The 13,188-nt window shown below is 46.0% G+C and overlaps 1 protein-coding gene across 1 annotated transcript in view; it reads right to left on the minus strand.

The window, feature by feature from the left end:
* The window catches only part of ADAMTS16 (ADAM metallopeptidase with thrombospondin type 1 motif 16), a 160,072-nt gene that overhangs the window by 59,421 nt on the left and 87,463 nt on the right, over positions 1-13,188 (minus strand). Inside the window, exons 13-17 of the mRNA XM_045442729.1 lie at positions 12,405-12,577; positions 10,048-10,178; positions 7,764-7,887; positions 6,447-6,691; positions 4,532-4,670 (exon numbers count right to left, since the gene is read on the minus strand). Of these exons, the coding sequence (XP_045298685.1) occupies positions 4,532-4,670; positions 6,447-6,691; positions 7,764-7,887; positions 10,048-10,178; positions 12,405-12,577 (812 nt within the window). The remainder of the gene's footprint in view (positions 1-4,531; positions 4,671-6,446; positions 6,692-7,763; positions 7,888-10,047; positions 10,179-12,404; positions 12,578-13,188) is intronic.

Consider the following 13,188-nt stretch of genomic DNA (forward strand, 5'->3'; position numbering starts at 1 on the left):
TCAGATGGAATCAGCAAAGCCAGTTCCTGTGCTAACAGTACCCTTGGCTTCCTGTCTCTCTGTGTTAAGTCCTCATCCCCTCACATATGTCGAGACACCAACTGAGAGTCCAGGGAAGGCACAACTAAGCAGGATTACAGAAGTAAAAAATGTGGTTGCATCATAAAAGTGAGTGGAAAGGAAAAGAAAAAGGAGGAGAGAAAGCTTGTCAGAAAAGATGAAAGGCTGGATCTGCCCAGTGTCTTTCAGGAAATCTTATCTTCTACAGAGAGATGGGTCCATTAGAATAGATAAGGAAATGGGATCTTTTTAAAATCATCACCACCACCACCACCATCATCATCATCATCTTTCCTCCACGGATGCCAGGTAATATTTCCTGAATGAAACCAGAGGTGGGGGAGTTTTCCAAGTGTCTCTCTTCCCATTCATTAATTCCCTAACTGGGTCATTTAAATACCTCCTTGTAGACATTACGTTCACGGGGAGACAGGCTAAGAAAAGAATGCTTCAAAGGTTTCGCAACCCAGGATGTTGGAAGGTCTATGCAACTAGAGATCTTAAAAATAGAACACGTGCAGGAAAAAATGAAAATGGTGCCTATACCTTCCCCTTTGCCCGGGGGATCGGGTTGAGAATGTGGGCGATGCACTGACAGAAGCCACCAAGAAACCAAGACAGTAGACAAGTGCTCTATCAGATCTGCTGGCGAATTTGGTTGTTCTCTCATACAACTGAAAAAGCGAGAATGGATTCTTTCTGAGTCGTCAGCCTCCAATATTCATCATGTAGGCAGTTATAATGCAGAATTGAAATATCCTGGCCTACCTTGTAGAAGTGAGAGACTCCCATAGCACAGAATCAACGAAGCAGTTGATAAACTTTAAGTAACTAAGGATTTATCGGCAGAAGGCGTGTGTCATCAGGTATCAGCAGATCCTGAAGGGCCAAAGTTCAGAAAGGTTTAGACAGTGAATTCTGGTCAAGTGTTTAATCAAGACGGCCACTTATAATCAAGTCTGGGGAACGAAAAGTCCCTGCCTCCAAATAAATCACTGTCATTAACCTCTGGCAAATAACCATGTGATTACAGACTATTGGGAGACGTCTGACAAGTCTACTAAACGTGGATCAAAACACAGCGGGCGTTAAGACCGAACAAGAGGAATCTGAACCGTCAAGTGGTCATGAAACTAAGAGGTGGCCACTCCGCGAGGGGCCTCGTCTCACTACATTTTGGTCTTGTGTTCAGGGGACTGCAGTCCCCGTCAGTCATTAGGTGCTCTATTACGAAAGGAAGATGGCAGTTTGAAAACACACTGTGCTTCGCTGGTAGAATAATCTTTGTTAAAGAATGTGAACGGACGCCAGCCAGCGAGACACGGGCACTGCTGGAGTCTGGCAGTGGTGGGAATAAAATGGGGTCAGTGGAGCTGCTTGAACCCCTGCTGCCTGCTGGGTGATCTGGGCCGATTCCCGAGACTTCTGTTGAAGTACCCCTGTGTCTCGGAACGCAGGCAGGCCTGGTTTCTGGCAGGAAGACTCTCAGAGGAGCCACATCCTATACGAGGTGGTAAAGGACATGCATCCTGTGCCCCATCTGCTTGCCGAAGGGAGTAGCAACGCAGGTGGAAGTGGAGAGTGTTACGCGAAGTGAAATAGGTCAGGCAGAGGAAGACAGATACCGTATGTTTTCACTCTTACATGGATCCTGAGAAACTTAACAGAAGACCATGGGGGAGGGGGAGGGGGAAAAAAGTTAGAGAGAGGGAAGGGGGCAAACCATAAGATCCTCTGAAATAACGAGAACAAACTGAGGATTGATGGGGGGGGGTGGGGAAGAGGGGAAAGTGGGTGATGGGCATTGAGGAGGGCACCTGTTGGGATGAGTACTGGGCGTTGTATGGAAACCAATGTGACAATAAATTACATGTAAAAAAAAAAAAAAGAGAGAGAAACCCTAATTTCCCACCAACTTTCCATCCAAACTGAAAACAAACAACACATTTGCTGACTCTACCATGCAATTCTTCAAGCAAATGATTATGGAATAAGTTCTGGGTTGGTGTATAATCTGCAGAAGCATGAGGGGTGTTGTCAGATTGGAAGAGAAAGGGAAGAGAAGTAAATATGATTGGACGTTAATTTTCCCGTGTCACACACAGGGGATGCCCACGAACATAGTCTGGTTCCACCATTTCCTGAATGGCATAATGTGGCAGCTCGTCTGGCCCCATCGCCAGCAAGGGGGGGCCCCACGTAATTCTCCACAGCAGTATTTTTCCTTAAAAAGCTCTTCATGTCAGAATTTAAATATGATTGAAATATTTCATTCTTTGTTTATAATGGGAAGGGTTAGCACATGTCAAGCACATGGCTGCTAACTGTCCAGACGGTTACGTTTTTTCATTAATCTTTGTTTTCCTCTATTTACTTCAGGCCTTTCGTTTAGACCAACTATTAAGAATGTATGAATTCATTTTTTTTTTTAATTTAAACTCAAATTAGTTAACATATAGTGTTGCATTGGTTTGGCTGACGTTCATAAGTGGGAAGTATCTAGCAATCCAGGCCTTCCTATGGAAGGAAAAAAGGTCTCAGATACACAACCTTAACCTTAACCTTGAAGGAACTGGAAAAAGAATAGCAAATAAAGACCAAAACCAGCAGAAGAAAGGACATAATAAAGATTAGAGCAGAAATCAATGATATAGAAAAAAAAACCCCACCAAAACCAGTAGAACAGATCAATGAAACTAGGAGCTGGTTCTTTGAAAGAATAAAACTGATAACCCCAGCCAGACTTATCAAAAAGAAAAAGGAAAGGACCCAAGTAAATAAAATCATGAACGAAAGAGGAGAGGTCACAACCAACACTTTAGAAATACAAACAATTACAGGAGAATATTATGAGCAATTATATGCCAACAAATTGGGCAATCTGGAAGAAATGGATAAAGTCCTAGAAACATAAACTACCAAAAGTGAAACGGGAGAAAACAGCAAATTTGAAAAGACCCATAACCAATAAAGAAATGGAGTCAGTAATCAACACTTTCCCGAGGAACAAGAGTTCGGGGCTGGATGGCTTTCCAGGGGAATTCTACCAGACATTTAAAAAGGAATTAACATCTATTCTTTTGCAGTTGTTCCAAAAAAATGGAAATAGAAAGAAAACTTCCAAACTCATTCTATGAGGCCAGAATTACCTTGATTCCAAAACCAGACACAGACCCCACTAAAAAGGAGAATTACAGACCAATTTCTCTCATGAACATGGATGCAAAACTTCTCAACAAGATACTAGCAAACCCAATCCAAGAGCACGTTCAAAGAATGATTCACCTCGATCAAAATTTATTCCTGGGCTACAGAGCTGATTCAGTATCTGCAAATCAATCAACGTGATACATCACATTAATAAAGAAAGGGTAAGAACTCTATAATCCTCTCAGTGTATGAATTCATTTTCCTTTTTTGTTTTAAATTCCTTTTTAAAGTTTATTTATTTTGAGAAAGCGCATGTGCGCATGAGCAGGGGAGGGGCAGAGAGGAGGAGAAAGAGAATCCCTAGCAAGATCTATTCTTTCAGCGCAGAGTCTGACACAGGGCTCAATCTCACAATCTTGAGATCACAACCTGAGCCGATATCGAGAGTCAGATACTTACCCGACTGAGCCACCCAGGCAGCCCGTTATTTTTTCTTTATTCATTCATTAGATTCTTAATTTATGCAAGTTCCCATTTTGTGTACCTTTTTCTAGAACTTAAAGACACAGCTGTCTAAATTAATTAATCATTAAAAGCTGGAATTCGCAAAGCTGAAATCCATTTGCCCATATCAAAACTTGTCTGTTTTCTAAATCTAGAATTTAGTATTTTGCTCCCAAATTTGAAAAATTGACTCGCCACCCTTTGCCAGAGCATATGTCTGGCTCTGGCTGAAAATGTTCCTGTCGTCAGCCAACGTTATCAATTTTAGACTTTCTTTGACGGTCCAATTTTTATGGTATCAGGATGACCAAGCCATTGACTGTCATGTGAAATTCTTCTTCCTGACATGCTGTTTCTAGTCATTTCCACCACGATTTGCATAAAGTTCCTGTAGTTTCTGGGTGAATTTCAATATAGGACTTCGCAGTAAATTTGAGCAAGACCATTGGACCCAAACCTCAGTCTGCATCACAATATTTTCAAGGTAAAGCTTCTACTCCTCATCACCAACATGATATGTAGAATTTGAGTGACTTTCATTTGAATAATCTCAACTCACGAAACTACTCTTTATCAAATCTTCCCTTGGGTGCAAAGCAGAAACCGGTTCACCAAACGACTCCCTCAGAGCAACATGCTGACATGGATGGACGAAAGAAGGCAGGCCCGGCCTTCCGGTGACACGCAGGGCCACTGGCCTCTGCTCTCCCTCTGGGGATGGGGCCACCTGCCAGGACGTGGTGTGGACCTGTGAGTGCAGTGTGCTCGTGGCCCCTCGGCGCCCCCCCCACCAGGAGAGGTGTGAGAGGTGACCTACCCCCTCCGCAGGAGACCGAACACTCGGAGCGAATGATGGCCCATGTGTAACGAGGCTGGCCACTGGGCTTCTTCTCACCCCGCAACCGGGGCACCGAGTACTCCCAGGCCACACCCGGGTTCCTTCCCTGAAACAGAAGCTGGAAAATGAAAAGGGGGCAGAGAAAACAAGTTAAAATGGAACTGATAAATATAAGCTCGTTTTTAAATAGTACCGAAGCGACAACATCAACAGGAAGTTGGTTACGTGATAAACACCGTCCATCCTCTAAAACACATACGAACTTTCTAGACGGAAGCGAACGCTCAAGAAGAAGCAAGCGCATCTAGAAAAATGTAGACATTCGACTCGTCTGCCTTACGTTTCGTGTGTTCCTCTCTTCAAGGCTTCAAACACCTCTGCAACCTAACTCGGGTATCTGGTTATTTCCCCCAGCGTTTCCTTGGGATTCCCGTCCATCTGAGCGCATCAGAAAGCAATGCCTATAAAGCACTCTCACGCTTCCTGGTGCGTTCTAAGCAGTCAGGACTCATGAGTGGATATTACCCATGCCACCCATCAAAGCTACGGCAGCGTACTTTCCAGTGTGACCGGATGCAGAGGTCTTTGGCCAACTGGCACATTCCAGGGGAAAAACACCTATCCGTAAAGATCTCTCAAGTTGAGCCTATCTTAGCACCTTGAATTTGGACTCTTCACCTCCTAGTTTAAAACCCAATCGTATGGACCAGTTACCTTTGCACTCGTGAATGCATCAGATCGCTGATGTCAGGGAGAAAGCTTTTTACTTTGGAAGCCTCACCATTGATCAGTGGACAGAAATCCCATCTCTGAGTCTGGGAGCCTTTACTGGTCCTGATGTGATGTTCCAGGGGGTAAAGACGCTGGCCCTTCTCTGACCACCCGGCACCACATTCCCCACCCCTGACAACACAGCTCTCGGGTCTTAGTTGAGGAAGGTGTTGTAGGACAGGTACAGGTGGCTGCACGGTGAGGCCCCTGAGATGCTCTCCTGTCTGACATCCTGAGCCTTTGCAAATCTTCTTCCATCCAGAACAGTTCCTAATAAGCCACACTCACCTTCGCCCTTGACCTGTCTCTATTCTGTGCCATTATTAGAGCTAAAGCCTGCGCTGGTGGGAGAGAAATCATCAGGGTGAAATAAGGTGATGAGAACAGCTCAGGGCCAGGAGGGGAGGCAGAGGGGGGATGTGTGCGGAGACCCCCGGGGAAACGTCTCCCAGGAAGATACAAGAGGACAGGACGGGGCTGCCTGGCCCCAAGAGCAGGTGGGGGGGAGTCTGGGTGGCTCACATCTGCATACTGGTTGTAGGCTGACGGGACAACATTTGAACCAAGTACTTTAACTGTGCACAGAAAGACAAAAAGGTGGGGCATTAGCCTATCCAGTGCCTGTCACCTCCATCTGCCCAGTCTCATGGGGGCAGATTATGTCGCAGGAAGAGCCTAATGGCAGCCTGTGAGCCTCTGCAGTTGTGGGTCAGGAGGCGGCTGTGGCCCCTTCCCTGCACATGGGGGCCCATATGACATCACTGCTGAGGCTTTGCTTCGGGCTCTCATCCCGCTCCCACTCCACAGGACTCGGCAGAGTCCCCCGAGTGTGCCCGCTTCTCACAGCCACACGGCGTACGGGAGAGGGGTCGACTTTCGTAAACACTGGCTGATAAAGACCCAAAACAGGAACCCCGTGATGTGCGTAAATACAAATTGGATTAGGTGCCAGGGGATGAAAGATAACAAGCCCACCGCCCCCTTCAATGCATAGGTGAGTCTTGCTTCGGATACATTCTTAAATTGTAATCATTATTCTGGGTTCTTAAAGTTATGCCAACGGCCTTCCATCTGCAACAATCCCAGATCCCAGCCCGAAAATCAGAAGAAGGCTGGCACCTACCTCCACAACCAGTGTTTCATTGGTTGGCCCAGAAGAGGTCACACTCTCCGGCTCATGGGAGGTCCGTCTATAATCAAACGTGGTGCCTGCGAACTTGTATCGACCCGGCCAGTCCACCGTCCAGTGCCCGTTCAGGTAGTATTTTCGGAGGGCATTGCGCACAGAGATGTAGGACGTCGACACGTTCATTTCACGGATGTGAATACTCCGGGCTCCAGAAGGAATGGTGACCATCTGATAATACTCTATGTTAAAGGAAGCAGGAGTGGGAAGAATGTGGTGTTTTCATTCAAGAATGCCGAGGCGACATCCCTATGCTGGGGTTCCCCACAACTCAAACCTGAGAATCCATGCTGGAAACCAGGAGAATTTTGGCAATCGGTGCCATGAGGCCTTGAAGTAACTTGTGTTTTTCTTTTCTTTTAATTGAAGCAGAGCTATTATAAATTTCATTGTTCCTAAGAACCACTTTAATTCAAATAACCTAGCAACCACTTTCCATCAAAAGGAAAGGCTTGGGGGGCACCTGGGTGGCTCAGTCGGTTGAGTGTCCGACTCTTGACTTTGGCTCAGTTCATGATCTCACAGTTCATGGGACTGAGTCCCACGGCAAGCTCCACACTGTCAGTGAGGAGCCTGCTTGGGATTCTCTCTCTCCCCCTTTCGCTGCCCCTCCCCCACTCATGCTCTCTCTCCCTCTTTCTCAAAATAAATAATCTTTATTTTAAGAAAGTAAGTTGGGGGGCGCCTGGGTGGCTCAGTCGGTGAAGCGTCCGACTTCGGCTCAGGTCATGATCTCGCGGTTCGTGAGTTCAAGCCCCGCGTCAGGCTCTGTGCTGATGGCTCAGAGCCTGGAGCCTGTTTCAGATTCTGTGTCTCCCTCTCTCTGACCCTCCCCCGTTCATGCTCTGTCTCTCTCTGTCTCAAAAATAAGTAAAGGTTAAAAAAAAAAAAAAAAAAAGAAAGTAAGTTGGGGCTCAGTCGGTCAAGCATCTGACTTTGGCTCAGGTCACGATCTCACGGTTTGTGGGTTCGAGCCCCGCATCGGGCTCTGGGCTAACAGCATGGAGCCTGCTTGGAATTGATTCTCTCTCTTCCTCTCTCTCTGCCCCTCGCCTGCTCTCTCTCTCTCTCTCAAAATAAATAAATAAACTTAAATTTTTTTTTAAAACAATAAAGGAAAGGCTTGACAGGCGGAGTAGGGAAGGAGACTGTCGGTCTTTTCAGGACCCTTGACGCCTGCTGTTGCCACAGAAACCCCAGGTGTCCCCTCCAGGAGGTTCTGGTTTACATCTCCCTCGTACTCCTCGTACTCACGGTTGGCGCCGTGGTGCTTGGTGTAGAGCCCCTTGTGTGTCGTGCAATCTGAGTTATTCCCCCTGCACACACCACAGGAGTCTTCCACGGCATCGGATCCAAGGACGTCGTCACATCCCACTCTCTGGGGGGACCGGGGCCACACGTCATTCGTGAAAGAAAAGACGACAAGAGCGAAGTCACAGAGCTCCAGCGAGAAACCTCCCCGCTCCAGTAGAACATTTCACCAACACAGAGTAGTTAACAAATATTTATTGGATACCAAGTATGTGCACAGCAAGACTGAAACTCTACTCTCAGATCCAAAGGAGGAAACCCTGAGGGCTGTTGTCTTTGGCATTGCTACATGACCTTAGAATCTCGAGCCCTAAATTAAGGGGCGCCTGGGTGGCTCAGTTGGTTAAGCGTCTGACTTGTGGTTTCTGCTCAGGTCACGATCTCACAGTTTTGTGAGTTTGAGCCCCGCATTGAGCTGTGCACTGAATATGAAGCCTGCTTGGGATTCTCATTCTCTCTCTCTCTCTCTCCCTCTCTCTCTGCCCCTTCCCTGCTCATTCTCTCTCTTTCTCTCAAAATAAATAAACATTAAAAAATTAAAAAAAACCCTGAGCCCTAAATTAAATCTATCAGATTTTCAGATTGGAGATTAATGGTAAATTTCAGATGGACGCAAAGCACAAATTGATGAGCAATGTGTCCACCTGAGGGTCCCCTGGAATGTGCCGCTGTGCCTCTGAGTGGCCGTGTGTAAAGGAGAGAAGGAACACAGGCTGCCTGGGAATTATTCCCAGCAGTAAATCATTTAAAGGGCATCTTTGTTCATTGTCTTAGAATTTTAGGGGCCTTTATAATTTCTATGATGCTTACTAGCTTTATATTTACTAACAAAGAGTTTAGTATATACTTGTAAAAAACCCATTCAGAAATGAATCACAATTCCTCCATAATTCCTTGCTGGAAATCCTTATGGTCAAATGCATTTCAGAATTCAGAGGGTTTTTTTTGGGGGGGGGATTTTAGGAAGGGAATTACATATTATGCACATCATGTGAGAGTCCCAGCAGGGCCCAGGGTAGCACTCAATGAAATGCGTAAAGGATGTTTCTATGGCAAATCACGTACATCTTCACGCGAAGCGAGATCAATAAAACTGACACATAGCCTCACACCCGTCGAGGGCAGGTTTCGCCAGCAAACAAATTCAGGGCATCCTGTATTGTGTAGCCCAATAAACCTTCTGTGTGACGGCTTTTGGGATTTCAGAACTACATTTAAGGGACTGTGACACTGTCGTGACGAATACCTGGAAACAGTGACATATTTCACAAGCCCACTAATAATTGGACAAAATGGACAGAGACTCGGCCATTTGAAATCCGAAAGAGATCTCGACAGAACCGAGTGTGATCTTCACCTACGAACAAGGATTACACTGTGCGTGTCCCAGTGCACGACTCAACCTGACCACGGTCATCTCACTTGGAGAAGACCAGAACGATGACCGAGGTGCTTAGACTCTGTGAGTGTGCATACTGAGCAACTTCAATGAAAAACCCATCGATCGTGTGCAACGTACGTGATCTGGTCACGCTTCCGCTTGGTGTAATAATGGAATTCCTTCCCCGTCTCACCCCTGCCCAAGGCAGCTCTATGGCCACTTAGGCAACAAATCTTTCCCCGTCTGTCTTCCAAGTCCCTGCAGGATGCCAAGTGATCTCTTGGTTCAAAGCTGCCCCTGGTTCCTCCACTGCCCAAGCTACTGCCGGCTGGCCCTGCCGCTCAGCTCCATCCAAGTCCCAGGGTCTGTTCCGCCAGGACAGGAGGATAAAAATAACTCCGTGCGCCCCTTCTCGCTCCCTCACCTCGCTCGGCACCCCTGCCCTGCCTGCCCTCCGGGTGCTCGATGCCTCAGTCGGGTCCTACCAACCCACACCTTCTAGCACAACCGTGTTCCCAGTCGGCTCTCCCACACCTCCAGGCCAGCTCACCCTTCCCGATCTAGCCCGGAAGCTCCCTTCTCCAAGGAACCCCGCAAATCCCCCAGATCCACATCGGGGAGAAAATCAGCTCTCCTCTGCTCCCCATCCTCCGTGGGCACCTCCACTGGGACAAACCACCTGTGTCTCTGTGTGTGTTCATCCGGCTTTCCCCGCCCCCACCAGGCTGTGAGCGGGAGGGAAAGGCGGGATTTAAATGTCTGGTGTCTTTAGCCCCTTAGAGGAATGCCTGACACAAAGCAGACTGTCTGGAGACGTGTGTTGAATGAATGAACGATCATTATTACCTCACATATCCCATCTATACAAACATTACGGCTATCCTCCGAGCATGGAGTCCCATCTTTGACTTTATTTGACAAAGAAAAGAAGAAATCAAATCCTTCTGCGATACAGTAGAGTTTGCATAAGTGCTGATCTTAAAAAGAAATACACACACAAACACAAATAAGAAAGATACTTAAGCTCTGATCACTTTCGTTCTAAATTTTAGATAGACTTTTTTTTTAAGTTTTTTCTTTCTTTCTTTTTTTTTTTCTTTTGCCCATAAAATAACTCCCACACAATATTCATTGCAAAGACATTTCTTTTATGGTTGTCTCATGAGGCTTGGTTTTTCCTTTTAATTTTTAATTTGTATAAGCCTTCACCATTCTTACTCTACGGTGTCCTTTACTGTCCTTGTTCTTTACTCAGTGGTTGGCACATAGTAGGCATTCAATAAATATTTGTTGACTGGAACGACAACATCACTGTTCGACTATTTTACTAGTTTGATGAACTATTCTCTTGCAGAAATGCAAAAGGTCATTACTATTTTGTAGCAATATACACAATTCTCACAGGAAAAATGTAATGAAAGAATTCAAATAATCACCAAATTTATTAAAAGCTAGTGCACTTGGGGTGCCTGGGTGGCTCAGTGGGTTAAGCATTCGGCTCAGGTCATGATCTCATGGTTCGCGAGTTTGAGCCCCACGTTGGGCTCTGCGCTGACAGCTGGGAGCCTGGAGCCTGCTTTGGGATTCTGTGTCTCCCTCACTCTCTGCCCCTCCCCCCACTCACACTCTGTCTCTGTCTCTGTCTCTGTCTCTGTCTCTCTCAAAAATAAACACTAAAGCAAAAAAAAATTTAAAAAGCTAATGCATTTGATGAAATTTATAATATTTTTAAACTGATAAAAGGAATAATTTTTAGATGAAATCTTCAGAGAATGATGTTTTCTATAAACACAATGACTGTCAAAAAATACTAATACGTGGGGAATGTAGGTATCACCGTATACTTAAGAGTGGCAGAGCCAGTCGATTTCTTTTGATAATCTATTTCAAACATTTTATGATTTATGTAATTAACATGAACTTTTCCCTTCGTTCTTCTTGGTAAAGAAGGGCTGAGTTGATGAAAATATAGTGTGCCTTAGGAATTTTCATGGGCTCAAGACTCATCCACCACTATTTTCTTTATTGTACCGGAGGAGACTCCATTGAATAACCCTAAGAATCAAGGCAAGTATGTGCTTCCATGATTAATGTGTTTATTTCCTGAGATAGGGAAGCCCAGAAGAGCACACGTATTTTGGCCCCAATTTCAAAGTTCTTTCTCCTTTTTCTCCTGCCTACTTAATTCTCACTGGCTTACATTTTACTGAGTCTGGGAGTAAAAACAACCAAAAATGCTTTGTGTGAAACTGCTTAAACTTCTCCTTCCAGAATTTACTGACTTCATAAAGTTCTTACCATGAAAACATTACGTTTATAAAGTCAGATGAGATTTAGACATTTCTTGACTGTTGCTTGGACAGTATTCCCAGTTTCAAAGAGTGAGGTGACTAGGTATTCTTTGGATTTCTCTTTAAATTATGTCAACGGAGCTACCAGGTTCAAGTTCTTTCAGTCTTTTTTTTTTTTTTAATTTTTTTTTCAACGTTTATTTATTTTTGGGACAGAGAGAGACAGAGCATGAACGGGGGAGGGGCAGAGAGAGAGGGAGACACAGAATCGGAAACAGGCTCCAGGCTCTGAGCCATCAGCCCAGAGCCCGATGCGGGGCTCGAACCCATGGACCGCGAGATCGTGACCTGGCTGAAGTCGGACGCCTAACCGACTGCGCCACCCAGGCGCCCCACAGTCTTAAGAACAATAAGTACTTCTCTCACACTGGAGAATAAAATCTTATATATGGTGCAGATAAACATCTTGGTTTAGAACCAGAGTTTTGAATATACTATACTTGAAAGTCAACTGCTTTTCCAAAAGATACTAAAATTTTTCTTTCATTCTCTGGCAGTTGTAAGTGTTCGATGGGTGAGATCGCCCTCAACTACTGTGATTTGTAATTAAAAAGCACTGATCTCTTATCAATAAACCATCTGTTTTGAATGTTTTATCACTTCTTTGAAGATTTCACGGTATGATGCAACACTCTCTACGTGCTTGTTAATTTCTGGCCACACCGCCGGTCAAGTTCAGGTACGCAGCCAGTGGCCAAGGGGCAGGCAGAAGAGCCTGTGACAACGACCTCACATAGTGATGTGGTCCATCCGAACACCACAGTTTCAACCACGTAATTCTTTAAAGAGTTTTCAGTCATGTAATTCTTCAAAGCACGAGGCTATTCCTAGCAGGGGGGATTTAAGATTTACCTTGCACTTGAGTGTATGGCTTCCACTTGTAGTGCCATCCTCGGAACCGTTTGCTGTTGTACTCGGCACACTGTGCCGCACGGAAGTCAACGCTATCGTGGGGACATTTCTGACTGTTGCAAAGCCTCAGAGTCCGAGCTGAGCCCTCACAAAACTTCCCTCCGTGCGATGGTCTGGAACATACATTTTGCAATTAGAAACCCTACGTTTGGGGCGTCTGGGTGGCTCGGCTGGTTGAGTGTCCAGCTTCGGCTCAGATCACAATCTCATGGTTCTCGAGCTCGAGCCCGGTGTCAGGCTTGCTGCTGTCAACCCAGAGCCCGCTTTGGATTCTCGGTCTCCCTCTCTCTCTGGCCCTCCCCCGCTCACACTCATGCTGTCCCCGAAATGACTACACGCTAAAACCAAAAAGAAGCCCTACATTTAACAGGTACTCTCCCCTCCCTGGAAATTAGGCTTATTGAAGAGATGAGCAGATCCTGTTACGCTGTTTTCAGCGACCAAGTAAGAAAAGTGTACTTCTAAGGGACCCTGGCACTTTCTCACCCATTAACGACGTGGGCAGTGTTATTCACAAGGTTAGTAGAGCCAGTTAGGGTGTGGAAATGGATCTGCCGGCATCTGTCCGCCACCGACTCCCAGCACCCCTGCAGAAGGCAGCGTGACGTCGCCGTTCTCTGCACTCATAGAGGAGGGACCGCTAAGGGAGGGCGGCTCTCCCAGAACCGCACAGTTGACAGCCGGCAGAGTTGAGACTGCCATTCAGGGACTTCGCTGAAGTCAC

The sequence above is a fragment of the Leopardus geoffroyi genome, chromosome A1 (genome assembly GCF_018350155.1).
Source record: "Leopardus geoffroyi isolate Oge1 chromosome A1, O.geoffroyi_Oge1_pat1.0, whole genome shotgun sequence".
NCBI classification, from domain to species: Eukaryota; Metazoa; Chordata; class Mammalia; order Carnivora; family Felidae; genus Leopardus; species Leopardus geoffroyi.